The sequence below is a fragment of the Haplochromis burtoni genome, unplaced genomic scaffold, assembly GCF_018398535.1.
Source record: "Haplochromis burtoni strain Fernald_Lab_line unplaced genomic scaffold, NCSU_Asbu1 Contig_28, whole genome shotgun sequence".
Taxonomy (NCBI): Eukaryota; Metazoa; Chordata; class Actinopteri; order Cichliformes; family Cichlidae; genus Haplochromis; species Haplochromis burtoni.
Genome location: NW_024582389.1, coordinates 1,701,068 through 1,728,950, shown reverse-complemented (window position 1 = coordinate 1,728,950; position 27,883 = coordinate 1,701,068). Strand labels below are relative to the sequence as shown.

General features: G+C 43.6%; 2 protein-coding genes across 4 annotated transcripts; one reads left to right on the top strand and one right to left on the bottom strand.

The window, feature by feature from the left end:
- Window positions 1-47: 47 nt before the first annotated feature.
- On the bottom strand, window positions 48-19,133 carry lrfn5b (leucine rich repeat and fibronectin type III domain containing 5b). 3 transcript variants are annotated; one of them, XM_005917667.3, is made up of 8 exons: window positions 18,809-19,133; window positions 18,587-18,685; window positions 14,961-15,210; window positions 7,162-8,077; window positions 6,204-6,378; window positions 2,815-3,148; window positions 1,552-1,852; window positions 48-1,424 (listed from the first exon to the last, which is right to left on the bottom strand). In XM_005917667.3, coding segments are annotated over exons 3-8 (2,418 nt in total). In that variant the 5' UTR covers window positions 14,963-15,210; window positions 18,587-18,685; window positions 18,809-19,133; the 3' UTR covers window positions 48-734. The 3 variants fall into 3 exon arrangements, with proteins under 3 accessions (XP_005917729.1, XP_005917730.1, XP_014187691.1); XM_005917668.3 differs by lacking the exon at window positions 18,587-18,685; XM_014332205.2 differs by lacking the exons at window positions 14,961-15,210; window positions 18,587-18,685; window positions 18,809-19,133 and adding an exon at window positions 13,213-14,930.
- Window positions 19,134-19,315: 182 nt separating this feature from the next.
- On the top strand, window positions 19,316-27,789 carry LOC102294806 (methylmalonate-semialdehyde dehydrogenase [acylating], mitochondrial). The gene is made up of 12 exons (XM_005917671.3): window positions 19,316-19,490; window positions 19,792-19,836; window positions 21,783-21,857; window positions 22,292-22,453; window positions 22,540-22,618; window positions 23,463-23,765; window positions 24,044-24,165; window positions 24,884-25,073; window positions 25,182-25,363; window positions 25,944-26,123; window positions 26,674-26,772; window positions 26,909-27,789. The coding sequence occupies exons 1-12, from the start codon at window positions 19,455-19,457 to the stop codon at window positions 27,011-27,013; spliced, it is 1,578 nt and encodes a 525-aa protein (XP_005917733.1). The 5' UTR covers window positions 19,316-19,454; the 3' UTR covers window positions 27,014-27,789.
- Window positions 27,790-27,883: the final 94 nt, after the last annotated feature.

The window sequence follows — 27,883 nt, the reverse complement described above, 5'->3', positions numbered from 1 at the left end:
CACACACACACACACACACACACACACACACACACACACACACAGAAATGCTGCATTGTGCTGTGTCTGGGGGTGGGCTGGGTGGGGATGAAAAGATAGAGGGCTGTCAGTCTACTACATTCTTTTCCTACACCTCTGGGATGTAACGCACATTCGTAATCTCTCCAAAACCACATCCAAAGTAATTAAGACATGTCACTGTCTGCAGAGCTGGAGACAAGAATCGTGTAGTCTACAGAGATTGTATCACTTTAAGTAACAGGCAATGAGATTGTTAAGTATAATAACCCCATCCCCTGTGCGATGCTTCTGTTATAATACAGTATTGTCCAGGCTACTGCATTCGATACCACATGAACACTTACGGTTGTACTGAGATATATAGTATCTCACACAACTAAAACATGTTTTGTTTTGTTTTGTACATGAAGTTTGATTTATACATTGTTGTGCCTTTCATCAAAGTTTGATCAAACTCTGTTATAAAGAAGACTTTGATAGGTTATAAGGTAGAAAACAAATGTGAAACTTTTCCCGTAAACCCTGTGTCGCCTGCCTTCTCCCAGATATACGAGAGAAGCCTACAGGTCCTTCAACAAAGAGCACAAAAGCTCCAAAACAACAACACAAAAAACAAAACAAAAAAACCCCATGGCATAAAATCCTGTCTGCTCACCACGGGCCACAAATCCAATCCAGCAATCCAAGAGAGCGCAGGTAGCAAAACTTCAAAATCATAAAGTGCTCTCCAGAAGCCACTCAGACCTCGAGAGCTTGTCCCTGGCCCGGCGAATGTTTGTTGTGCTCTCGAGCTGCGGCAGCTCTCCGCTCATTGACAGGCTGCGTTTGGAGCGCAGGCTGGCCCCGGTTTTTGGGTAGGCCACGTAGCAGCGCTCCGCGTACGACTCTGCGTTGAACGAGTGCCTGCGGTTCACCCTCGCCCCTCCTGCGGGAACAGTCATGTATTGTCGAGCAACTTGATGGGGCCGCGGAGCCCTGGGGATGGCAGTCAACTTGGTGGGCTGGCCCGGTACAGCGAGAGTGATGGCTTGGGCCGTTTTCACTTCCGACGAGTTATTCCGGTTCATGTTGTCGAGCTCGACATCTGCTTCGGCTCGGCGAGCCTCAGAGGGTTTTGTCGGAGCGGTCGAATGCTTGGGTCTCGGAGTGCCCGGGGAGGCTGGGTGCCAGCTGTGACTTCCAGCTGAGGTAGAGACCGTGCAGTCAGGGACAGACGGTTTCGTGGATGCCACCACGACAGGCGGTCGCTGCTTGGCTGGCTCCGGGGCAGGCAGGGCGACACGGAGGCAGTCCTTGTCATTCTTCTCTGGCCGCAGAACCTGCTTAGAGAGGGACTTGGGAATCCCACAGCCCTGTAGCTGTCCATCACTGCTCAGTGACCTAATATCCCCCATCTCTAGCGCCTGACAGGAGACAGGGAGAAGGCAAGAGCGAGAGGAATGAAAGCAAATCTATGAGACACACATTTCAATACAGACAGAACTAATAAGGATTAAAAGAACAAAATGCAAGGAATCGTCGCTCACTGACCTTATCAGTATCCCCTTGGTTACACACCCGATAACGCACAATGAGGAAGATGATAAAAGCGAGCACAGACGCCACGATAATCCCTCCGATGATAACCACAATGGTACCACCGAGAAACTGGGACTGCATGAAATGGCATCTCAGGTACTGCGGCTCAGTGGTAAAGTGGATGCAACCAATCACCCTGGTGGCGGTCAGCGAGGTCACCTGGTCGTCATAGATGGCCAACACGCACAAGTCGTAGTGCGTACCAGCCGCCAGGTTGTTTACTAAGATGCTCTTACTGGTCGGGGGTATCATCCTGTAAAAAAAACAAGAAGAAGAAGAAGAAGAAGAAAAAGAAAAAGAAGAAAAGGCTTTGTGACTGTTCCGACATACTTTAGATTAGAGAAGGCTGAATGAAAGGAGACAGAGCAAATCAGATTATCAGCCTTATTGTTTTGTAGGGATAAAAATGACATGACAATCATTTATCTCTCAGGGGGCTATTTACGATCTGTCTAGGCGTAATCTTTTGTGACATTTGATTTATTCTCTCAAACATCATTACAGATAAAAGGTTGCTTCGGTAGCTGGGGACACGCGGATCCCCCGTTTGTTCACAACATCAAGATTACAGGACGGGACACAACTCTTTAATGTCTCTTTAATTCTGTGGCCGCGGCTGAAACACCATATGTGTTACTGACTTTGAAGTTCATTTAGGGAGAAAAAAAAAGGGTGGTGGTGGGGGGCAGTGGGGTATCTTGCGAAATGATCCTATCATATCACAGTGATTAGCACAAAATATGCGGTGAAAGGGTGCAGAGATGAAAGTATCCTGTGTACGCCAGTTCCTCAGATGGGCATGTGTGAAGCCTCTGATGCTTTTTTTGTAAAAACTGTGGAAGACTAGTCTTTCATCTTCCTATGAGTCCGCAGCTTAGTGCTGACATTCTGTTTTGATTTTGTTGATTAAGCATTATCAAGCTTCTGCACGTCGTAAATGACACACTCCAGCAAGGGGAGATTACGAGTCGAAGAATGAGAAGTCAGATACAGCGCATTAGTCTATCTTCCTGATAGGATTAATAGACGCCACAAATAATCGCGTTGACAGCCAGGTCCATTTCTTAATGACTAAACATCCAAAGTGATTTAGAGATTCAAAGAACACCGTGAAGGTAAAACAAGGGCCGTGGAACGCATACATATGCTTAGATTCAGCTTTAAACTTTGTTGGGCAGTAAGAAAATGAGCTTTTTCTTCTTCACATCTGCTCACCTGTATACCAATGAATCATCGTACGTCCCATTATATTGGATCTGAAACATGCGGATTCCAGGAATACTCCTGTGGAAGTTGAACCTGACCAGAGCTGAGGTCGAGGTGGCCTCAGCAATTACTACTTTCTTCTCCTGGCTCGTCTTTGCATTCCCCAGAGGCACCCCTCCTGCCTCTGCGCCCGTCTTGGTCACTGTGGCGATATCTGATGAGCCGGGGTCACGCTCCTGCTCCTCGACTGTGTTATTGGTGATGTGAGGGAGTTTGGTAATGACCAGCTTTACTGCACTGTGGGCCTCTCCGGCTGGGTTGGAAGCCACACAGGTAAAGGAACCTGAAACAAAAACCAAACAGATTAACTTTCTCCTGCCTTAAATTCATCACAATGTACAAATAAGCCCTGTGGGTCAGAAATGTGTAATAGAGAGCTTGGCAAAGAACCAATTATATATATTATTAGTTCCAATTTCTTCCGTTGAATCTATCAGAAAATGCCAAAGATGATACTTAATTGTGCAACAACAACATCTACAGAAGATGAACAGTTTCTGAAAGTCATAACCTTAAGAAATAACAGGAAGAAATCAGCAAAGACCTGTTAGATGCATCTGGATGTTCAGCTAATCCATTTACTGTCCAAGCCATTTCTGATACACTTCAGTGGAAATGTGACTGTCAATAAGCCCTTCTTAAGGAAGGGAAACAGGGAGAAAAGTCTGAGGTATGCCAAATTACACAAGAACCTGACTGAAAGTCAGTGGCAACAGGTCTTATGGAGTGCCAAATCCAAATTTGAAAAATTTGGCTCAAATTTTTGACAATATAGAGGAGGTCAGGAGAGAAGTACAACAGTGACCGTCTACAGCCATCTATAAAACATCTCTAAAACATGGTGGAGGCTCTGCATTTAGCCACTTTTGTGGATCTTCTAAACATGTGTGGATATATAAATGCAGAAAGGTACCCTAACATTTTGATCCATACATGAGCCGGTGCAGTAAAAGCATAGCTAAACAGAAAAATACACACAATAGAACACTATCAGTCATGGATTGACCTCTCTGGAGCAAGGACCTCAACATTACTGAAGTAGTGTGAGATAATCTTGACAGAGAACAGAATAAAAGGGAAAAAACATCCAAAGAAGAGCTTTGAATGTCCTTCAAGAAGCCCAGAGAACTATTCATGAAGACTACTTAAAGAAATGACAAGAAGTCACCTAAGAGAGTTCAGGCTGTGTTGAAGAATAAAGGTGACCATATCAAACATTGACTTTCAACTTTGTTACAATTGTACAAACTCTATTAGTTCCTCATAGTCTGTATTTCCATATATAATTACACTTGCTTCACTAAGTCACTGCACCTGTTTCCAATTTTCCTAACCAAATATAAAGAAATGAGGAGTGGCTCAAGACATTTGCACAGTACTGTATATTCTCTTGTGCACTGTGATCATTGCACAACTTCCTCGTCTGCTTGGTGTAACGGTTGTGCAGACAAATCAGAGTGGTCACAAACAAAGCACAGAGCCATGCATACTCTCTGTGTTTCTGAATTATACATTACTCTGACCTTAGAGGATCCTCCGGCTCTGCTGATGTGAATTATAACACCAGAATAAACTGAAATGAACTGAAATGGAGGTAGTGGGCTATTTTTCACCTGCTTTTTTGTCTGTTCTTTCCATCCTGTACAAATTTATGCTTGACTCCATTTGTTTTTACTGACTTTGTGTGAAAATTTCTTTGGATACAAGGCAAAAACTGCAGTTTTTCAAATGGTCCCCTGAGGCTGACTCCAAAAGGCTAGTCAGTGATAAACTCCCATGCTGAAATGCGACTATTTCCAGCAAAAACACATCAAATAAATTGAATTTAAAAAAAAAAACAAAGGTTACAAAAACAGTTTCAGTCCTTCTAGCTGATTTCCCCATTCATGACAACTGTGCAGTTTTCAAATTGTGCATTTTTAGGGGTCAGTCTGTGCGGACAGATGGTTGCCAAGACAGGCGGATATAGCCAGTAGCTCTCTACGAGGCTTCACCGTAAACAATTTAAATGAGTGAACTGGACCAGACTTGATGTTTATGGTGTTGGTGCTTTTCACTGCACTCTTAATGCAAATATCTGACAAATAAAAGTGCTTTCTGTGTGCCTAATTGGACTAACAGATCGTCCAAGAAGTCTGTGCTCTGCGAGTCAAATTCTGGTATTTCATTTTTATGTTACTTAGCACTAATTACCAGATATGCGATCTGTGCAAAACACCCATCCAGTCTGTTCTTTCAACAGTAGCTTTTACTTAGCACCCCCCTCCCCTCTTATTTATGGTCACTTCTGGCTTCAGACTGGAAACATTGGAAAAACATCACCTAGCTCTCTCCAAAGGAAAACAAGCTCAGCCTTCCAGCCCTTATGGACTAATTAATACAAAATATCTAATCTTTCTAGTGTTGTACTTGAAAAGCTTCTGCTTTGAATCAGGACAGTTCTAAGGACTACCTCGGGATAAGTACCCACTGTGGAAGTCCTGAGCAACTAGATATCAAATTCCAAGTTTTTTACCTAAGCAGCACTAACAGAAACTCTAAAATGATGTAATAGTCAGCCAGCGGCTGGTAATACAGCATCACCTCTTGCTGTGGTCTTTTATTTTTCTTTCTAATCCTGTTTCGGTCTCTGCACGTTCTGTCCACATAGCTTCACTGTGGTCGACACCTCGTATCAAACTGATGAACATTGCTAGTGAAGATTTTTTAACATTTCGCTTTGATGAGTCCGAATCACATCATGTATCTTGTGTTGCACATAAGCTCAATACAGCCTGGAGTCCACTATCAGTTCACTTCTCTGAGCTTTCGTGCCATTTTAAAGGCTAGCATGGGGAGGTCTGTGTTTCCTGCCAAATGTTTCACCAGCTGGAGCTTATAATGGCAGTAGCTTTTGATAGTTTTGCTTGTGTGTTTGATCAGTCAACACTTACATCTAGACTAGTCACACAGCACGTCCCGTCACTCCAACTTCCTTCAAAGCTAAAGCAGAAACAGTACTTACACCGGCACAAGGAGCTTACAAAGGACCTTTAGCTTCGGCTGCTGGCGATAGTGAATACGAATGTGTTTCAAGATGTTAGACACTGTTTCTGGAAAATTTCAGGTATCTAAAATGTTAATTGTTAACAAGTAAAAGTGTCAAAACACATTTCTTTGCAAACAGATGCATGTGACAGGAACTTTGCCACGAATCAGCACACAGGCACGTCTCCACACTCAAAACTTTATCACCCGGTGTAGGTAAATACTACAGCCTTCCATGCTTATGTGCAAGCAAACAACTAATTCCGCTCCGTCAACAACATAAAAGCCCAGTCAGTGCAGTGTAAACAGACCGGAGTCCTTGACAGTGCTGATTAGGATGTCCAGCGTGCCGTCGGTGTGGACTACAGCCCTGGAGGAGTTGGACATAAGGCGTCCATCAGGTGCAATCCAGTGGATAATGGGGTCAGGGTCGCCCCTAGCCTTGCAGCGCAGAGTCACACTCTGACCCTCCAAAGCTCGCAGCTCCTGAGGCAAAGGGAGGAACAGGCAATCAGAGCGAGAGCTTCTTTTAACACCAATTACATAATGACCCTGATCAAAACTGAAAAACACAAATTACACACAGAAGTACTTTTGTGCTGCACGGTGTGGCTTAGATATTATTATTAATGCCGTTACTGATGATGTTGCGTTTCACAATCTCATTCCCTGTGAATGTAATCAGCAATTGATCATTGTCATTTTACTGAATTAGCATTATTATAACGGGAAGATCATCAATGAGACAGTACATCGCAGTTCATACGCTTGAGTCCAAATATAAGTTCATTTTCTCTGCAATTATGCAAAATAGGTCTGCTGAATGTAAATGAGATGATATATCTGTAGTTCTTTGGCAAGGATTTGATCAGATAATTTTGTTTGGATGCATGAATCAAGGATAGAATCAGTCCGAGCTTCCACTGTGTATTGAGAGCTGCACTGCGGTTCCATCGCTAAACTGCAAATAGCTTTATTAAAACTGAAAATCTGACCAAAGAACTCCTCTAAAAACACCATCAGGTGCTGCAGCTTGATTTCATTTTTCAAGCACTTTATTTTTTATGATTTGCGAGCTGAGTGGCCCAGATGAGTCCCACAACTCTTGTAAGAGTTCTCTGAATCACAAAGCTAATATTTGGTGTGACAGTCAAAGGCAGCAAATAGTGCAACCTTGGATTAACTAAGGCAAAATCCGATGTGTGGCTCAGAGTGAAGCAGTACAGAATATTGCGTCTTAACGGTCCACAGCTTAACTCGAAGACGTACCTGAGAGTACCTGGTGATGAGAGGAGGCTCGCACAGGAACTCCTCTTCCGAAACAGTCCAGAAATAGCGTCCGGCGAGGTGTTGCGGTGAAGCACAGGTCTCCAGATCATCCTCCCTCTGCAACCTCCGCAGCCAAAGAAGCTCACAGTTACACCTCAGTGGGTTGCCCCCAAAGCTCAGTGCGAACGATGTAGGCCCCATTTTCCCAGATGTTGCCAGGACCCCAGCTCTCTGGAAAATAGGATCAGGAGGAAGCTTCTGGAGCTTGTTGGAGGTCACATCCAATCGCTTAAGCTTCTGCAACCCAGAGAAGGTGCCCTCTGGGATGTAGCTGAGCATGTTGTGATCCAAATTGAGCGTATGGAGATTGGACATCCTCTGAATGGCCACCCAGGGGGCGCTTTCCAAGTTGTTGTAAGACAGGTCCAGCTCCTCCAGTGCTGTCAGGTCATTAAAGGCCCCGCTTTGGATGTGGGTGAGCTGGTTGTTGTTGAGGATGAGGTGGTGCAGCTTGGACATGCCGCTGAAGGTGTCGTTGTTGATGCGGGTAAGCCGGTTGCTGTCGAGGTGAAGAGCTCGTAGGTTCTCCAGATCTCTGAACGCGTGAGGCGCGATGGAGCCAATAGTGTTCCGAGACAGAGTCAGATCCACCAGCTTGGTCATGTTTGCAAAGTCTTTGCGTTTGATGCTGGTTACAAAGTTATCCCCAAGACGCATCTCCACCGTGTGCCTGTCAATGTTAGGGGGCACAAACAGAAGCCCCTTTTTGTCACACAGTGTGGCCAAATTAGGGTTAAGCACCTGGCAGACGCAGCGTTTGGGACAGATTTGAACTTTGTGGGCCTTCACAGCCACACCGAGGATGATCAGATACACCAGGAGAGACTCCATTTGGCTTGTCATCAGGTTGATGCGCCTAAAAAATAAACGAATGAGAGACAGAGATGATCAAGCTGTTTGTGAAAATGGCAACAAGTGCAAACCCTGAGATCTATAATTCAAGCTGGGCAAAGTCACATTTAAAAAAGGAAAGAAAAATGGGCAATTCTGCTCTGCAAAGTTAAAGATTTTCCACTAGGCTGCAAACACTATTACTGTCAGCTCACAGCTCTCGTTTTTATAGCGCAAAGTCTGAGCAAGAAGCTAAGCAAATCGATGCCTGAACAAACAATAAATGCTGCACCATTAGACATGAAACTAATTAGTCACCTGCCGACTTGAGAGTGAAACATCCCTGGTAGTCTTGTAAGGTTTTTGTGACAGCTCTCCTTCTAAGCCCCTACTCCTCTGATCATACTTTTTTTTAATATATGATCATGCCAGTCCTTTTATGTTTGTGTACAGAAGGATGAAAGTCTAGACTGGCAGTCCAGGGTCTCATCAGAATTATCCTGATATCTCCCAGGATCATATCGCCAATAGGAAGGGATGATTGGGCCCTGTGCCTCAGCGAAGATGTGCTATGCCTTGTTATTGATTTTCTCTCTTCTCTCCCTGATGCTGCTCTTACTTATGACACAGCTGAGATGTGGGGGGAATAAGGAGGGATCCATTTGATGCATCCTGAGACATTGTCAGGGATATAGCATCTCATAAAAGTAAGACTTTGGAGATCAGATGTACCAGAGCAAGAGTGACAGAAGTCGAGATTATATTTACTCTTTTTCTTTCTCCTTTTTTTGGTTGAACATGCAATATTCAGCCCTCTGGGTGTCCAATTACAGCACACAGAAAAGGACACCAATCAAATCAAACACAGAGAACAGGAGATCCAATCCCACAACCTGGGTGAAAATCCAAAGGCCGACCTTTAAATACAGACGAGAACGGCTGATTTATGATTACAGCTTCCTGTGGTTTGCCGGTAATGCCTCTATTGTCCGTGTTGGGACTCTAAGAGTGTGCAGAAGAAAAAAAAACAGTTAAAAAAAATCCAGCCTTAGCAGAGAGGCCTGTCAACTGAGTGCCTTCATGTTTCAAAAGATTCTGTTGCACTGGAGCGGTGACACACAACTCCCGGTGTAATAACCTTGATAGAGTGAGAATGAAGAAAATATCATAGAGTAAAGAAAACAGCAGACAGGACAGGTGTGATACCCTGCCATGCGAGGGCATGCGGTGCCATTCGCTGACAGCTGGGTAAAACGTATTACAGCCCTAACGAGGAGGCAGGAACCATTCCTTTTAAAATGGGCCATAATAGGAAGGGGAGGAATGATATTGTTGGAGACAGAGAGAGAGAGAGAGCACGCTGGGTATGACATTTTCATGAACGCTGCTGATGAAGCAGCGGAGAATAAATGTCTTTTTCTGACCCATTTTTACACGGGACAACATTACCAAATCCCACAAGATGTGTGCGGGGAGCCGCGGTGCACCGATCTGAGCTGGCGAGAAATGGACCGTGGGATCATTATTTAATGTTGTCATGACTCTCTTTAAAGAGAGCAGATGACTTCACCGTGAAGCAGTGCTGCAAAGCCGTGTGTAGTGCTTTCCAAGTATGCGTGCAAACTATCGACTTTTTATGTGCGCGCACAAGCGTGAGAGGACAGCCTGCCTAAGTGTGTTCACGTTGGTGTGCCAACCACCTTCTGCTCTGACTCTGAATGGTACGGCCTCTGGTTGTGCAATGAGGCAGAGAGGACCTGCTACTTCCAGACTCGAATGGCGCTGAAGACACGATATTGATTCACTCTGTGGAGATGAGGCTTCTTCTTTCTATTTTTTTTTTCATGGCTGAAAACTCAGCCAAACGTGAAGAGAATGGTTGCAACAGTAATCTCTACAAAATTTGTTCTGTGAGGACAAAAGGACAGCCGCTCGCTGCTTAGATGGGCCAGGAAATATCTCTTACTGTCTCCTCAATTTGCATTTAATTACTGGTCTTCCACAGAGATTTGCATAACAGGTTGCACTCATCAGGTACATGAACAAATAAGTAGATGATCAATCAATGTATTCATCAATCACACACTTCATCTTCAAATGTCAACCTCCCCCCCAAAACCTCACAGAAAATCATTATCCACTAGGTCGGCCTGTTCATTATAGTGGAGCGACTTGGGAGGGCCACAAATAAACAAGAAAACAGATAATCTAGTGATGCATTAACCATAATCTCCTTCTTAGTCAATCAAGTGTTCGTTTACTACCTCTGAGCAGGTCTTTTCACCCTCGGAGAAAAGAACAGACTGACAGCACACTCCCACACATAAGCACACACACCAGTGGGTGGGGATTTGTGCCTAATAGAGCCAGATCACTACACAACAACCCCCCTTCCTCATCCCCAGCTACAGAGACACATTCATGTGCAGCAGCAGCAGCAGTAGCAGTTACCAGTAGGAGAGGGTATCTATAGCCTCCCTGGGGTGGCATTGGCCAAGAAAAACCTTATGCAGCATGCTGCATGCCAATCCGGCCGGTGAGGTCATGGGGGATATGTTTTCAGATGGTCTAACTTATGCTGGAGCTCATGTGAGAAAGCCTCTGCAATCCGCGTCTGGGCAGGAAATCAGGGAAAGCATCCCTGCGAGGAGGGGAAGATAATGAGATGAAGTCTGCCAGCGTCTCCACGCAGGTCGGCACAACAGCAACGGCGGCGGTGGCATCTCGGTTTGCGTCTCACCTGAGTTGGCCGGTGGGAGGTGGTGGAGGGTGGAGAGGCCGGACATTTGCTACACTGCCAAAAATATATGTATATATATAAGCTGTGTTGTGTCAAGGAGGTAAACTGATGCTGCAATGTGACGGTAAAACGGTATCGACAAAACAGTGAAACAGCTCCTCATCCTGCCTGCTTTTATGAGAGCAAATGGAGCCGCAGCATCTGCTGAAGTGGATCATATTTTGACTGAGCTGGTAGAAATTCTATGTTGTCGGGTAAACGCTTGTGTAGGTAAGAGCAGCAGACCAAACATCGATGCTGTGAAGCACCATCCAACTCACTAACACATGTGAATGTGGCCATGTGCTGTGACACCCTGGCTTCCTTTCGTTTTTCTTTTTTTTCTTACAGAGTCTGCAAATGTTAGAACGTGATAGCTCTTTGGGTGACAGCCTTGATGCCATGGCAACACCGCAAACGTCAGTTTTAGGGTGAGATGTAATCAGTGGCTGATTTTTTTTTCTTCTTCAGATAACCTAATATTATTTAGAACAAAGAGTCCTCTCCGAAGGAAAAGGACCTTGACAACTCTTTTGCTCGAAGGCCAGAGCAGACCCACTGTAGCATTTATGATGAGGAGATTGTGCACTCAGCTAATTCTGGATTGAATTGGATTTTTTCTCCCAGTCTTGCACGTAATAAAAGCCAAAATGACTTGATGGGGAAATCTGATGCAGATTAAATGATTTCTCAGCCCGTGAGTGCATGTCTACCCATCCACATGCGTGCCAGACGGACGGCATACTAAGCAGACCCAGCTGCATCAACAGAAGTGCAGTTCATCAGCATTTACATCGCCTTCTTGTAATTTTTCCCCCTTCATCACAAGAAATTCACCTTGATACACTAGACACCTCGTGACCGGGGGCGTATAAGCACTTTGCATATTCTTCTTTGAGCATTTCACTGAAGCAGGTGACAGATTTTAAATTCTGATCACCGATTTGTGATCTTAATTCTTGCACCGTTGCGACGTGCCCTGAAGTGATGGGCTTATGACCTGGGATTGTCTTCTGGTAGAAAGGGAACACAGAATCCTCAAACACTAAGTCTGAATATCAATGTGGCCTCCTCAAGTTGAATATTCTACATGATACATACCAGCAGGTGTGCAGATACTCACATCTGTCAGTTCCAAAGTGAATTTCGGGTAAAGGAAGTGCAAAAACACTTCTATTGGTGACAGCACGACTCCCTCATGTTATCATTTACATGTGTGTGAGGGGAAGGGGGGCAGCCATCAGCCATAATGAGATCTCCGCACCTTCTGACTCATTTTCCTTCTTTCAAAGACCCCCAGGATACTGGATTTCTACCTCATGTAGCAGCACTAGCCAAATTGTCTTTTTTTAAAAAAAAAAAAGCTTAATAATGCATAAATCTCCTTTACCTTATTAAGTTGTGTAACCATAAGGCATCTCTCACATACTACACATGTGAAGCAGGTGTGCAAGTTTGTGTGAGCCATATCTCAGTTTCAGATCTGGATGCAAGCACTTCTCCAGTGGGGGAAAAAAGCTACACAAAACCTAATTTGTGGGGAGACAAATTTGGGTCAGCGAGTGTGGAGCTGGTCTGCAGAAAAGCCCGGGTGCTGAGGAGCCACACATCACTCCTCCTCCGTTAGTGAAAGGAAGCAGCACATAAGCACCAACATTTGAGTGCATTCACAGAGCACAGAGAGCAAATAGAAGCAGCAAAATGAGGCGTGGGCCTTGTTTCACTGGTGTAGCAGTTACAATCATGCCTCGGGCACTCATGAATAATAAGATACGTGATAACTAACACTCCTCAGACAGGACCATTATACCTCATCCTTTATAAAATAAAAAAAATCACTAGGACCATTTACCCCATACCACCTCCTCCTCATCCCACAGACTTACGATCCTGTTATCAGTTTAGGCTCATTTAGACTTCATCACAGCTTAATTACTGATGAGGAATTTGCATATCAGTTATGGGTTTGACCAGAACACACCAGAGACAAATCTCTCTAAAACACACAAGAAAACACAAAACACATGCAATAAATCAGCCTTTTCCTGCACATGAATCACAGCCACCACGGCCATTATTCTCAGTTTCACCTATATCAGGGGGGAGGGAAAAAGCAGCACCAAACACATACAAATGGATACTAAAAATAAATTAAATTGGCGTGTGAGATTTTTTTTGACCTTGCGGTACAGGTCCTGGGCTGGTGGGGTTACAGCCACAACCCATGTCACAAGGGAAAATCTGAGCGCATTCAGACGGGTCCTAAGAGAACTACTTCAAGTCAATATTTCGCTTCTTGAAAGACAGACTCCGCAAAAGAGTTCACACGCTCCAATTCACACCAAAGGCAGCCTGTAAAATACTGATTTTTATTATTTTACCTTGTAGCTGAAACATGGAGCCAAGTCACAGGAGGGTGGGTTTGAGCTTATTTCCTCCCAAGGGGGCTGGCGGCATACCGAGAGTGGCGTGCCTTAAAAAAGAAATGTGCTGCCTGGAGATAATTCAGGTGTCCCGAAACACGCGTCTTGGTTCCTACAGCATGTGACGGCCTGCGAAACCAGCGATGCCCTTCAAGAAATCCATAACCAGCAGATAAAGGACGGCTCCTTTGCGATCCTGTGTGAGCGGTAAAATGTTACTCTAATTCCCCCTATCGAAAAAAAGGACTAGACAACAGGCAACCCCCCAAACAAACAGGAAAAAACCCACACACAAGCTGAAGGGTCCCGGCGTGGCTCTGAAGCTGCAGCTGTATAGGGATCGTCTCTACTGCGCATCCGCCTGGATGCAGCTCCAGAAGAGAAAACGCCTCTGTAGCTTTGTAGCGACGGGCAGCTTTAACATCTACAGCAGCGCTGTGAGCGACTGCTGTTTCCGCTGCTGCTGCCGCTACTGTGCTCAATCCGGCCAGATGTTCGTATCGCTTTCACGGGCTTTCGCTGGCGACGCAGGGTTCAGTGTGAGTTAATCCAGATTGACTGAAGGGTTGCTGCCGTAATATATCCCCTCCCCTTCCCCTTCCCCTCCTTACTGCCCCCGGACTACTGTCAACCACCGACCCGGCTCCATTTCTGACCAGAGGTGTTGTGCTCGGAATGGTAATCGGTGCGCTCTGAGCTGCACAGAGACCATTTGTGTGCACAGACAGATGCAGTGCCTCCCAGCCTATCTCACAGGCAGGCATCATCATTTATTCATGGAGACTGAACTCTGCTGCACGAACGTTGAGTAGATTGAGCTTATGATATTCTCTAAGAATTCAATTTGATTAAATGAAGAAGAAAAAAATATGGGGCTGAGATGCTGATGCAGATTCAGACATGCAGGACATGAAGGCTAAGAAAGCCAGGCAACAACAAGCAGCCCGTAGGCTTAAGCAAGACTGGTATTGAAAAATCCATCCATTCTCTTGGATCAAACCTCTGCTGCTGCAGGTGCTTCTAGTGGGTGAACGCCAAAAATAGGCTATAGCTGAACAATGCTGCATGTATTACATAGATTATTGGCAAGAAAGTGTTGAGTTGGCTGAAAGAGAAAGGCCCGGCTCCCCCGTGGGTCTGCTTGGCGCTGGACCCATCCCTATCTGATGCAATGATCCTATGGCCTTTTGTGCAAGTTGGCAAAGTAGCCTATATGTGCACAAGTGTATTCAAGTGCAGCAGCACTGTAGTTTTCTTGGACTTTCTGGTTTTTTTGCTCCTGTAAGAACAATGACCTATACCACCCCAGGGCCTTACAGCACTTTGAAATAGGTGTTTGTTGTCATCCAAAAGAATTACCCTGAGGATCTCTACTCTAGATCAATAACTCCATCCAGTTACAACACACCCACTTGAGATCAATATGAATAGCTTAAGTGGTTTAAGCATTCACTGTTATCCAGAACTGGAAGGGCATGAGCTTTTTGGACCACATGTGTGTTTGTGCACGAACTGTACATGTATGAAAACATGTCACACTATGACTTTATTGTCTCAAAAGATTTGCAGAATCAATGCATCCTTGTGAGCATGATTTTTTTTTTAAACCAGCCACATCAAGAACATGTTAGCATTTTGCTGGTGGGAAGTGTTAATGTCAAGCTTGCATCATGAGCTCACAGTTGGTGATATGAAATGACACTGACATGTCTTAGGCTTTTTGTGATGCGTTCCTTTACTGTTGTGATTCAGACTTTCCTGCTTTGCTTTTCTTTCTTTCTTTCACCGGTGCATGTCCCTCAGGAACCGCTGGTATGTGAGGCTGTCTGCTCGCTCGCCGCTCCGGCTCTTTTTCTCCAAAAACAGGCTCACGGTGTCCCGTGGAGGGTCAGTGATGCTGCGACTCCACAGGGTCTCTGTGATCCCCAGCAGCTCACGCACGCATGCAGAGATGACCTGCGGGGTACACAGCGGGATTTAAGAAAGCACGCTTAATGTTTACATTATCTAACCTTATTTAATAAAGTCGTCCCACTGAGAGGGAGAGGAGAATCTTGTATAACAGGGAGAAAGGTTACAGGGTTACACTCATAAAAACTGATGTATCAAATGACTTACAGGTTAAACCAAAAAATAATTATGACTTAACAGCGTGTACACGCTTCTTTGCTGAGACTGTTTTTCTCCATACCACTCATACCACAGTTTATGCTTCCTGGGAGTTTAGCAGAGTTGAATGGCACATTTAGCCAATTTAGTTATGACCCCAGAAATACAGATTAGAAAAAACAGTCACTGTAACTGTAAACAGCCTATATTGGATAGAGCTGATTTGAGTGTGTTTTCTGGCAGTGATGTTTACAGCACACGCTTTAATTGGATGTCGCGCTGCTCTGAGAAAAAAAAAGAAAGAAAGCCAAACATGTGCTGTTATTTTGTGGTGCTTCCAGTCAACTTGTAGTAGTGCATACTGCAGAGACTTCTAACACAACTGAAGGTGGTTATAACAGTTATTTTTAACACTGTTTTCTGGCTTTTTATGTGTTATATCGTCAAAGAAAGATATAACGCCTTTATAACCTCCCACCACATCTTAAGGGGGATCAATTACACCTTTACCCATGTTTTGACCTTTATAAAGGGGATAATATATGTATGAGTAATCCCTATGAACCTTTAGAGTGCTCTAGACTTTTTCTGCTCTTGGCTCTGTACAATGGCAGTGGGACAGGATGTTCTCAGTATGGCCATCCGAGGCCTTAGATGATAGGAAAGATGGATGCAGTCACTGTGATGTCAACTAGAACATTTTCAGCCTCATCATGTTGGTGTTTTGAAGCCAGCTGTGACTGGAGAGGGATTTGTTTGACTGAGAAACCAACTTATCACTGACAATTTGTCAGGCAACTTCCTCGAAAATCCTCCTTTCTTACTTTTACACAGAATCTTTTTTTACAAACTGGATGTCATGGTTTATTCAAAATGATCTGAAACAAGGGACTGAGTCCTAAAACTCATCAGGAAAGAACTGCTACATTCTATTTTCCCATAGACTTCTATACAACTAAAACCTTTTTTGAAGCTGCCCCCTTTTACTGGTCATTTGCTGGTCATTAAAATATATAAGATTAATTGCATTAAATAGTTCACTTTTTAGACTCAGAAGCTGTCTCAATCTTTGATACTATCTACACTCAATCAATCAGCCAATTAAGTGGCAGCAATTTAATGCATTTTAGGCATATAGACATGGTAAAGATGACCTGCAGAAGTTGTTGGTGCCAGAAGAGGTTGGTTTAACTTTTTCAGAAACTGCTGATCTAATGGGTTTTTTCCTGGACAACCAGAGAATGGTTCAAAAAAGAGAAAATATGGACGAAAATGTTTTGCTGATATAAGAAGTCAGAGGAGAAGGGCCAGGCTACTATGGTAAATGGTAAATGGCCTGTATTTATATAGCGCTTTACTAGTCCCTAAGGACCCCAAAGCGCTTTACATATCCAGTCATCCACCCATTCACACACACATTCACACACTGGTGATGGCAAGCTACATTGTAGCCACAGCCACCCTGGGGCGCACTGACAGAGGCGAGGCTGCCGGACACTGGCGCCACCGGGCCCTCTGACCACCACCAGTAGGCAACGGGTGAAGTGTCTTGCCCAAGGACACAACGACCGAGACTGTCCAAGCCGGGGCTCGAACCGGCAACCTTCCGATTACAAGGCGAACTCCCAACTCTTGAGCCACGATCTACTACTATGAAGCTATGAAGGTAACAGTAATACCAAACTCATTACAATAGGCTGCAGAAGAGCATCTCTAAATGCACACCATGTTGAACCTTGAAGCAGACTGGTTACAGCAGCAGAAGACCGCACCAGGTGCCACTCCTGTCAGCTAGGACCAGGAAACTGAGGCTACAATTCCCATGGGATTATCAGAATAGGATAACAGAAAACTGAAATTTAAGTCTTAGGCAAACAGATCTGGCTTCCGAGCTAGGCAGCCCTACCCACCTGCTGCTCATACGATTTGTTTACAAGTGCCAGCCATTCAGAAGAAAGATGGCTGGTGTGCTGGTGGTTCTTTGTGTCTGGGGGTGGGCGTCCGGGTACACACCGGCTCACTCCTTGGCGGCCGCTTGTCGGGGCCTGGGGCTCGCTCGGGCCCCCTTTGGAGGTGGGGTGCCCCCGGCCTCTCGGCCTGGGGCTCGGTCACTCAGGCACAGCTGGGGGCCGGCGGAGCTCACGGGCGCGTCACTGCAACTCCCCCTGGCTTCTGCTCCGCGGCTGCTGGGCGAGCCCTCATCTGGGACTCTCCTCAGCTCTTACTGGAACAGTGGCGCGGCTGCCCCTCTGTTGGTCTTCCGTGGTCTCTTGTGTTCTGGGGACCTCTGGATGTCTGGAGTTTTTGATCTCCTCCATACCCGCTTCACACCCTGGAGGACGGGGCTGTGGCCCCCCCACACTCCCTAGCAGATCATTACATGGAGAAACCTTTGGAATGCAAGCATGCTGATCCACACAGGTATGCACACAGGTGTACACATGGGTATTCACAGACGCGGACTAAAGCTTTCTTGGCTGCTGCCTCAAAGCACACTGTGCGCTGTCTATCTTGCGTGCTGCACAATATCGTTTATTATTTAGTAACTATTGATATCTATGACTAGCTAGTTTATTGTGATGGTGCTTTGTTTTCTCTATTATTATGTTGCTCTTTGTTGTTTGCTGTCTCCTCTGTTTGTTTTTTTTGTTTGTTTGTTTTTTTTCTCCATACAGGTGACCCAGGAGTTGTTTTTTCCCCCCCCCTTCTCACCGTCTCTTCTCCCCTTTGGTTTTCTTTCTTTCTCTCCCCCTCTTTCTCTCATTCATTCCCCCTGTCCTATTTATTAAAAAAAAAATGACAAAGGATGAACTGAAGCTCTGCCATCACGTAATGTCGCATACTGCTGTTTCTGAGTCATTAAAAAAAAAAAAAAAAAAAAAAAACAGAAGAAAGATGGCTGTTTCAGAGAGAGAGTGACCTTAAAGACTGTACTAATACGCAGTATAAGATAAATACGAATTTGCGTAATCCGCGAATGCTTTCGAAGAATCTAACAATAAAATTATGGAGCGTTAACTTAGCATGACAGATCCCCTTTAAGTGATGTGTCACCAACCCTTTGTGTTTTTAAATGCATAACCTGACTCTATTAAGCCATACATCAAATTTTTTATATCTAAATAGGGCAAGGTGATAAAAATGGTGTTGCTTATTTAGCATCTCATATTACTTACTTGGCAAGTTCTAGCCAACAACTAGAACTAATGCCTCTTTTTAATACCTGCATGTGTTTAAAATCTGTGACTCCCAGTCTTGGCAAGTAGATGCAATTCACGTAAATAAGCTTTCTTCCACTTATGAGGTTGTCCGTGAAACATGCCTGCGACAGAAAGACGTAATAAAGTGAGAAGTTTAAGGAGTGAACTGATTCAATGGAGGCTAACTAGCTTCTTTTTTCACTTTGTCAATGTTGTCACCTAAGGTCAGGTCAGGTTTAACTTACTTTATATTGCGGAAATCCTAAAGACTCAATCCATCTCGCAACATCATGACAATCCCACTGTAGGAACTCCATGTTGCCTCTAAGCATGTTGCCATGGAAACTGTTACCTGGCATTAGGCGTTAATAAGCGTTTACTTCGAAACGTTTTTATAAAATCACTTTTATTTTTATTTTGTCCTAAGAAAGTACCGGGCCTTGTATTTACGGCAAGGGACATCTTTAACACAGAAGTTTGAAAACAGTTTTTTCCTTATCCTGTTTTTTCCAGGATCAATCAAGTGTCAGCGACGACTCAACTGCTATGGCTTTGTTTTCCTCGCCACAGCCAATCAGTGTCTCGTCATTTAGGGTGGCTGGTATACCGCGCAGAACGATTGGCTTTTAAGTTACGTATATCCCGCCCACACTGAAAGGAATCGACGAATGGTTGCGCGCGCAGTTTTCGTTGATCCACACCTTATCCGCATAGGTTCTCCTGGTTCACATCCACACCAGGGACAGGTTGTAGATCGGCGAAAAGCGCAGCTTCGTATTCACCGCTCTGCCCTCTGGAACCTTTCTCAAGCTCAAGTTCTCTTTGCACTCCAACGTCTCCTGGGTCGGTTGAAGGGCTTCGGAGCAGGAAAAAAGCACTGCACTCTCCACAATGGCGGCAATTCTCCGATCCCTTTTAAATAAGAAGGTAGAGTAAGATAATGAACGTGCAATATACAACTGTTTGTTTGGTTCAGTGTTTATGCACCAAACTCGGCTAACAACCTGCGCTGTTAGCTAGCAAAGTCACACGTTGTACACAGTCCACTCCTCCTTTTTGCAAGTACATGACAATATATTAAGTGATTGGTTAGCTAACAACAGGCTTTATTTACATCACGTGGACAGATATGATACGTCAGTGGATCATTCAGACGTGCCTCTTGAGACCTTGCACAGACAGTGATTTAAAAGCTCTAAATAATGGTCTGATATGTCATTTCTCACAGGCCCCCCTCCAGCTGGGTCGTATGTGCTACTCATCCTCCTCAGTGGTAAGAGCCATCACTCAGGACCTTTTATAGCTTAGTAGTGGTGCCGTGTTATGCGCTAAGGGCCGTCTCTTCTGATTGTCAGAAGAGTATGCTTGTTTACTTTTGTCAGATTGTGTTACAGCATGACATTTGTTTATAACAGAGTAATATTTGCGTTATTGGAAAAACATATATGTGTGTGTGTATTTTGGTTAAGTTTTTGAATTGGCATAATTTCTAAATGATTTTATTTATCACTTCGAAGTGAGTCTTGGCTAAGAAAGCACAGGATGTCAGACTAAATTCCGAAGCCTTCCACCAAAACCTCAAAAGAGGCAATTTCTTTGCTCATTACAACATTAATTTCTTTGATTATGTTTATTGTGCATGTTTTCAATATTTTTTTGGCTAGTGTTTGAAATCTCAGTCAAAAGTATATCCATCACATCCAGTCAGAGACATCAATTTTTACAGTTGTTTGCACTGCAGCTTTGAATATTAGCTTTTAAGACATCAATGTCAAATGGCCCGTTAAAGGATGCAGTCCCATAGATGAAAATGCAAAGTGGGAAAACTGCAGAGAGGGAAGTTATAATTACTTTTAAATGTATTTTGCAGCAAGGAGCATTGTGTTGCAAGTCATCATTAACAATATATCACTTCAGGAGAGTGGTTGGCTCGGTGTACATGGAGGTCAATATTTGATCCCCTTTATTCTTTAACACAGCCTGAACTCTCTTAGGCAGCTTTCTTGTAATTTCTTTAAGTAGTCTTCATGAATAGTTCTCTAGGCTTCTTGAACGACATCAAAGCTCTTCTTTGGATGTTGGCTACCTTTTATTCTGTTCTCTGTCAAGACAATCCCACACTGCTTCAATAATGCTGAGGCCGGGCTCTGGGGAAGCCAGTCCATGACTGATGGTGTTCCATTGTGTGTAGGTGTGTGTTTGCGGGCTTTTTCTTCCTAACCTTTCTAAGTTTTACTACATTGGCAGTGTAAATGGGATCATTGTCATGCTGAAAAATTAAGCTTTTGCCAATCCAAAGCTTTCCAGTGTTGAATAGTGGAACAAACCCTGATGGTACTTTTCCTGTTTCTTAAGGACATGACTTTCAGATACTGTTCATCTACTGCTGTAGATAATGTTTAGGCCTGCCACTTATTCTTTTGTCTTTCAGTTGTTGAGTTTCCTCTAATTTTTTCAAGGGAACAGTGCACAACATGCCAAGATATGGGACGTTTTGGGCTAATGGCTCTTTAAGAATCACCTTGTAGGTACAAAAATACTATTTGATGCCAGTTTTTAGCAGTTTTTCATTGACTCAACTACAGAAGTGGGAACAAATTATGTGTTTTTGTAACAGGTTATGTGTAACATTCTTCTGGAAGGACTGGACTGTAGCCAGTGTATAAAGAAAAACTTTGTAAGAGTTTCAAAAAGCCTGGAGAACTATTTCTCAAGACTATTCTAAAAAAAATCCAATAAAATGAATAAATAAATAAATATGTCTCTTCGGTAGCAAAATATAAAGAAAAGTGGCTCAGGACTCTTGCACATTTTATATATGTTAAAGTTTAATAGATTCCCGGTGTTATTTTTTCTTTTTTTTTTGCTCAAACTGAAGCTGTCTATTTTTCTGTCAGTCGACTGCTGCAGTGCTAATGGATATAGACCTTGACTTTTCCAGTGCATACGCACTGTATACTAAAAATCTATCTTGAGTTAGGAGGAGGAATGGGATTGGAACACGGGTAATGTAGCATGGAAGATGTACAGCTTTGCTTGGAAATGTCTGAGGCAAACTTAAATTAAACAATTCAAAATGAACCTGTAACACAGCTGAGTGCATGCAAAGTGAAGTAGAGCAAAATGCCTTGGAAAATAACTGCATATGTTGTGGTGATGAATGGATGCGATGGCGACTGATGCATCCAGATTGAATCATATGCTTCTTTGATCTTCTAGCCCACCACCAAGCTGTTCATCGATGGCAAGTTTGTCGAGTCCAACACGTCTGAGTGGCTTGACATCCACAACCCTGTAAGTATTCATAGATGAACTGTGCCCAACCTGCACAGAGGCTGGAGTAATGCGATCTGGCTGCAAGTATACAGTGTAAAATTTGTTGTAGTAACTTGTGAATATTGGATGGAATAAATAAGTCCTGATTTGTCAAATTTTAATTGCCTAATATGTAAAACGACAGAAATCTGAGCCCAGTCTACACAACCCGTCATGTTTTATATCCTCCAAGAGACGAGACTAGTGCATAGCTTGTCAGATACTAGCCTCTTGCAAAACAGTGATGAGCGATTGTAGCATGAAAAGATATTCATCTACTTCCACCGCATAAGGATAAAAATAAATGTTTTTTGTTATTAATATTAATGAAATGATGCACATGCAAATAATGACTTCCCCTGCTCTCAGTTTGCTTGTCTGATTGTCTTTATGGACCGTGTCCTGTTCTGCAGGCCACTAATGAAGTGGTGGGACGTGTTCCTAAAGCTACACAGGAGGAGATGCTGGCAGCTGTGGACTCCTGCTCCAGAGCCTTTCGCTCCTGGTCCGAGACCTCCATCCTCAGCCGGCAGCAGATCTTCCTGCGCTACCAACAGCTCATCAAGGACAACATTGTAGGGAGATGGGTCACATATATGTCAAAATAATTTATTGATTTTGTTGAAATAATTCTCTCTAAATTCTTCTTCTAACATTTCAGAAAGAGCTGGCTAAGATCATCACTTTGGAACAGGGCAAAACTCTGGCTGATGCAGAGGGAGACGTATTTAGAGGACTGCGTAAGTAACGCATTGACTCGACTTTTAGTCTTCCTTTTAGTCTTTGGCGTCCTGATTAGATTAGTCCTGCTGTAGATATAGATAAGATCAAATTCCTCAAGTGAAGCAGTTTATACAACAGTCAACACTCTATGCAAAAAGGGACATTGAGCTTTAATTTAAAAGTGGACAGTAGTAATAGTTGGGCCATATTAGAGGCTTTAACCGCTTTTAATAAGGCTTTAGTTCCAAGAAGAAAAAGGCTGCAATGCTTTTGCAGCAGTACAATAATAACTCCTGATGTTAAAGTGTGTTCCTGTCTTCTGTAAAACACTTTTCACACTATGCTTTTAGCTGCACTCTATTTAAAGATAATTATGCAGCTTCCTTTGCTGAGGTACACTCGTTCATTCTGGCAGCCTTGCATCAACAGGAATCATGTTTGGAAATTAAGGGCTGTGTGCGGTTGCAGACGAAGGAATTAATTTTTGTTTATTACAACACGCAGCTGCCAAGTAATTTTTTTTTTGTTTCCTTTTTTTGTTCTTGGTGTTGATCCCAGTTTCAGGGTGCCTAAATTATTCTGGCAGGCTAACTTTTCTATTATCAGCTGAAAGACAGGCTACATGTGCAGGTGTGCTGCAAGTACCGGGGCTAATGGTGCTTGAAATACTTACAAGTTTTATTACAGTTTTTTCATGGGAAATGGAGCTGGCAGGCTTTTCTTTTTTTAATCTTAAGAGGCAAATGTGTAAATTTCAATAATGGACTCATCAGTTAACTGTGTATGTGTTATTTCAGATTGCTTATCTAGGCACTTTGTTATTGGCTGACTTCCTAAATCCTTTTCTTGCTCATTCCTCAGAGGTGGTTGAACACGCCTGCAGCATTACATCCCTCATGCTGGGGGAAACCTTACCCTCCATCACCAAGGACATGGACACCTACACCTACCGCCTGCCCATCGGAGTGTGTGCCGGCATCGCCCCTTTCAACTTCCCCGCCATGATTCCTCTGTGGATGTTCCCTGTCGGGTTGGTGTGCGGCAACACCTACCTGATGAAGCCCTCTGAGCGAGTCCCAGGCTGCACCATGCTTTTGGCCAAAATGCTCCAGGATGCCGGAGCACCAGATGGTACACTCAACATAATCCACGGACAGCATGCAGGTGAGTGCGTAATTCCCTGCTCATTGAGGAGCTCACAGTCTGTGTGTGTCATAAACAATAGAGAAAGGTCCAAGGATGAGTCAAACATTAATCATATACCCTTCTGGCAATATGTAGATAAGATATTTCCATAAACTGTGCAGCCTATATCTGTAAGTAATCTACAGGCATTGTTGAAGCAGGAGAATTTGAATCTCCGTATCAGTGCTCGTATATTGTGCCCTGAGGGTGTGACACAGAAGAACAGAAAATATTGACTTTTTTCCTTGTTTGTGCAGCGGTAAACTTCATCTGTGACCACCCGGCCATCAAAGCCATCAGTTTTGTGGGCTCCAACCAGGCTGGAGAGTACATCTACGAGCGGGGCTCAAAGAATGGCAAGAGAGTGCAGTCCAACATGGTATTCACAGACCGAATATGCTCTTCTTACACTGGCAGTGTTTAGATGGCACATGGTGACAGTAAATAATGGGGCAAGAATCAGCTGCCTCTCCAGTCAGGTCTTTGTCCTTGGTTGAAGTCCAACTCTTAATTGCTTTGGACAGCAGCTGGCAGCTGTAGTCCTTGTCCTGCTCTGAAGCTGGGTGACTTTGGTGTAACAAGATACAAACCAGCTTCTTGTGCTGGTTTGAGTGGCGCTTGAGTATGTAGAGCGACGCCTGTGAATCAAGTCCTTGACTGACACAAGAGCAGCAAAATAAGAGCAAAAAGCGCACCTAATAGTAAGTCTGTTGTGCTATCTGGGAAGAAAAATTAACAATTATTTGCAAAAATAAAGAAATAGTCGGGTGGATTGCAGGTATGTTGGTCTTGAGCTGGGAAACATACCTGCCAGATCTCATCTATAGTAAGTCTGTGTCTGGGAAATCCTGATGGAACTTAGTTTTATTTATTCATTTATTTTTTAGACTATTTTTAAAAATTGTTATTACTAATATGAATGAAAATGGGTAGTGGTCTATTTCCTGTTGCTGTTACCAAGACAGTGATTAAATCCTCTGCTGTCAGTCACTGGGATTTGTAGCATATGTGATTAGCGCTCTTATGTCTCTGTTTGATGTTCTGCACTCTTTTGGAGTGAAATCATACAGATTTTGTGTCCTACATATTGCATTTAGGGTGCCAAGAACCATGGTGTGGTGATGCCTGATGCCAACAAAGAGAACACCATTAACCAGCTAGTGGGCGCTGCTTTTGGAGCAGCTGGCCAGCGCTGCATGGCTCTCTCCACTGCTATTTTTGTTGGGGAGTCTCGTGAATGGCTCCCAGAGCTGGTGCAGCGCTCTAAATCGCTGCGCGTAAACTCAGGTAACTTGTTGTGTAACCGTATCACCATGAAAAATAAATTAATTAATTAATTACGTCAGTTGGCATGCATACTGCCGTTTTTCTTACACGTCAAAATGTGTGTTTTAGGTGATCAGCCTGGGGCAGATGTGGGTCCCTTGATCACCCCAGAAGCCAAAGCCAGGGTAGAGTCTCTGATCCAGAGTGGGGTTGATGAAGGTGCCAAGCTGCTGCTGGACGGGAGAAATGTTAAAGTCAAAGGATATGAAAATGGAAACTTTGTAGGACCTACCATCTTAGCTGGTGTTATGGTGAGCTGAGAACTTTTAATTTGGGTCAGATGCTATTATAGTAATGTTAAACTAAACTGTCTAGAATGTTTTAATGTAATAACTTTTTTTTGTTTTTGGTAGGTGCTGTAATTATGTGAGGCAAAAATAAATGATCGCTTCAATCAGTTCAGTGTCTTTGATTAGGGTTGTTGGAAATGAAACAAAACCAGTCCTCATCTCCTTGAATGTGACCACAGATTTTGATTTTCCCCTCCTGCTGAGCACATCTTTAGAACAGACCTCAGTGAAAATTCAGATTTTTGGCTTTAAAAGTAGATTTAAAAATGCTTTTATTCGTAAGCCTGAAAGTTTGAATCTTCAACAAGCAGCCCTCTCAGCATGAGAGTCCCCCCCGATCCGTTCTGGTTTCTGGTTATAAGTGTTGAGTGTCACACAAAGCTGACCTTAAAATAGAAAGTAGCTGTAAGTGCTGTGAAATGCATTTAAAGCAGTTTTTCACCTTTCTTCCCCGACACAAACCTGCTCGTGCTTTGTTCTGTTAAGAATTCCTTTGTAGAGTTTGAAGTCCTGATCGTTTTCCCTCTGCTGTTCTTTTCAGCCCAACATGAAATGTTACAAAGAAGAGATCTTTGGACCGGTCCTTGTTGTCCTGGAGGCCGACAGCCTGGACGAAGCCATTTCTTTAATCAACCGAAACCCTTACGGTAACGGCACGGCCATCTTTACCACCAATGGAGCCACAGCTCGCAAATACACACACGAGGTGGACGTCGGCCAGGTGGGAGACTTTAAAACATGAAGCTCTTTGTTTGCTGAAGATATAGTTTCAAACAAGCGTGTTAACCGGCCACCTTTGTGGTATTTCAGGCCACGGTGAGTCACCTGTTTGAGCCTTGGATGAGTAAGCGGGTTTGCGTGGGAGGCGCTTTATTTCTGAAAAAGTAAAGCAGACATGTGAAGTGGGAATGTTTTTATTGGAGTGAAGCTGGTTTTACACTGCCAGCTGAAACTATGTCATATATTACCTGCCAATGCATTAAAACATGGACGAATCCCAAATGTGTGGATTAGTGCAGCAGGAGCCAAGTTGTAGTTCATTTTTGGACTGGCTGATAATTGAATGCTGGTCCAGTGGTGCTGATAGGCTCCTTAAATGTATATTCACGGGTCTGTTTTTATTGAAACTGTATGTTGATCTTGGATTTTAAACACCAGGCCTTACTCCCTTTGTAAGCTGGCCAAATTAAACAAATTATGCTTTGATCATTGTTGTATTTCTAGCCTGCAATAGATTTGTGTTTTCATAATCCACACATGCGTTTTTATAGATTGGTGTGAATGTGCCCATCCCCGTCCCACTCCCCATGTTCTCCTTCACTGGCTCCAGAGGTTCATTCAGGGGAGATACCAACTTCTATGGCAAGCAGGTATGTAGCAGAAGTAGTTTATTATCCCCTCAGATCATTGCTGTTCCCTCCACTGAAGTATTGAAAGAGCACAATGCAGACACTTTGTCATGTGCTAGATAGCTCACTGACATATCTGTTATCACTTTACCACTAGGGCATCCAATTCTACACTCAGATCAAGACTATTACGTCGCAGTGGAAGGCTGAGGATGCCACTCTGACAAGCCCGGCTGTCACAATGCCAACCATGGGACGCTAAGCTAAACTGACAGTGCATCTAACCTTCAGAGACTTCTTACATGCCTTAAGAAGCCCAACGAGGGATTGGAAGTGGTTACGATATCTTTTGATTGGTCAAATGTTCATACTGAGGATGATTACTTAGTGACTGGGCAGCAAAGAAAACGAATGTCAGGATTTACAAAGTTAAAACAAATACCGGTCACAATTTACATCTTTAGAAGTGAAGATAAAAAATGGACTTAATCAGTGATGCTGTGAATCTGTACATTGGTTTATTGCGTTTTTTTTTTTTAACCCATTTTTCTCCTCACTTCCTGTACAGAGCAGTGGGATCATGACTTCATAGTGGCTAGTCCTTTTTCATGATCCGTTGAGTGCCGTGAAAGCACAAAGATCAGCGATTCTGACGCTGAGTAGTTACAGCAAATGTCTTCCACTGTTATCCCCTGTGTGTTTCATTAGCTTCATCGGTTCAATATGTGAATAGGCAAAAGCCTACATGAGAACATGGACACAGACATTTCCTCACTTCAGTGAAACTGACATAATGGTTGCAGCACTTGCTTTTTTACATGATCAGTGTACCCTGCTGTATGCTGTTCAATGTGGAGATTAGTGTGCGTGTCAAATTAAAGTTCACAGTTTTATACTGTACTGTCATAGTATTGGTCATGGGTTAAATATATTTCATGTCAAATATATTCTTTATTAACCATTACGATGGCATTTATAGTATGAAACTGTGCTGCAGTTAGTGTGGCTACTTGACTGAATAAAGCCACTATAACAGGACTCAGTTGTGGTGTGATTTCTGTTGAAATAATTCCGTTTTTGTTCATGTATTCATATAATGATGATAATAATAATACTAATAATGAGCTCCGAA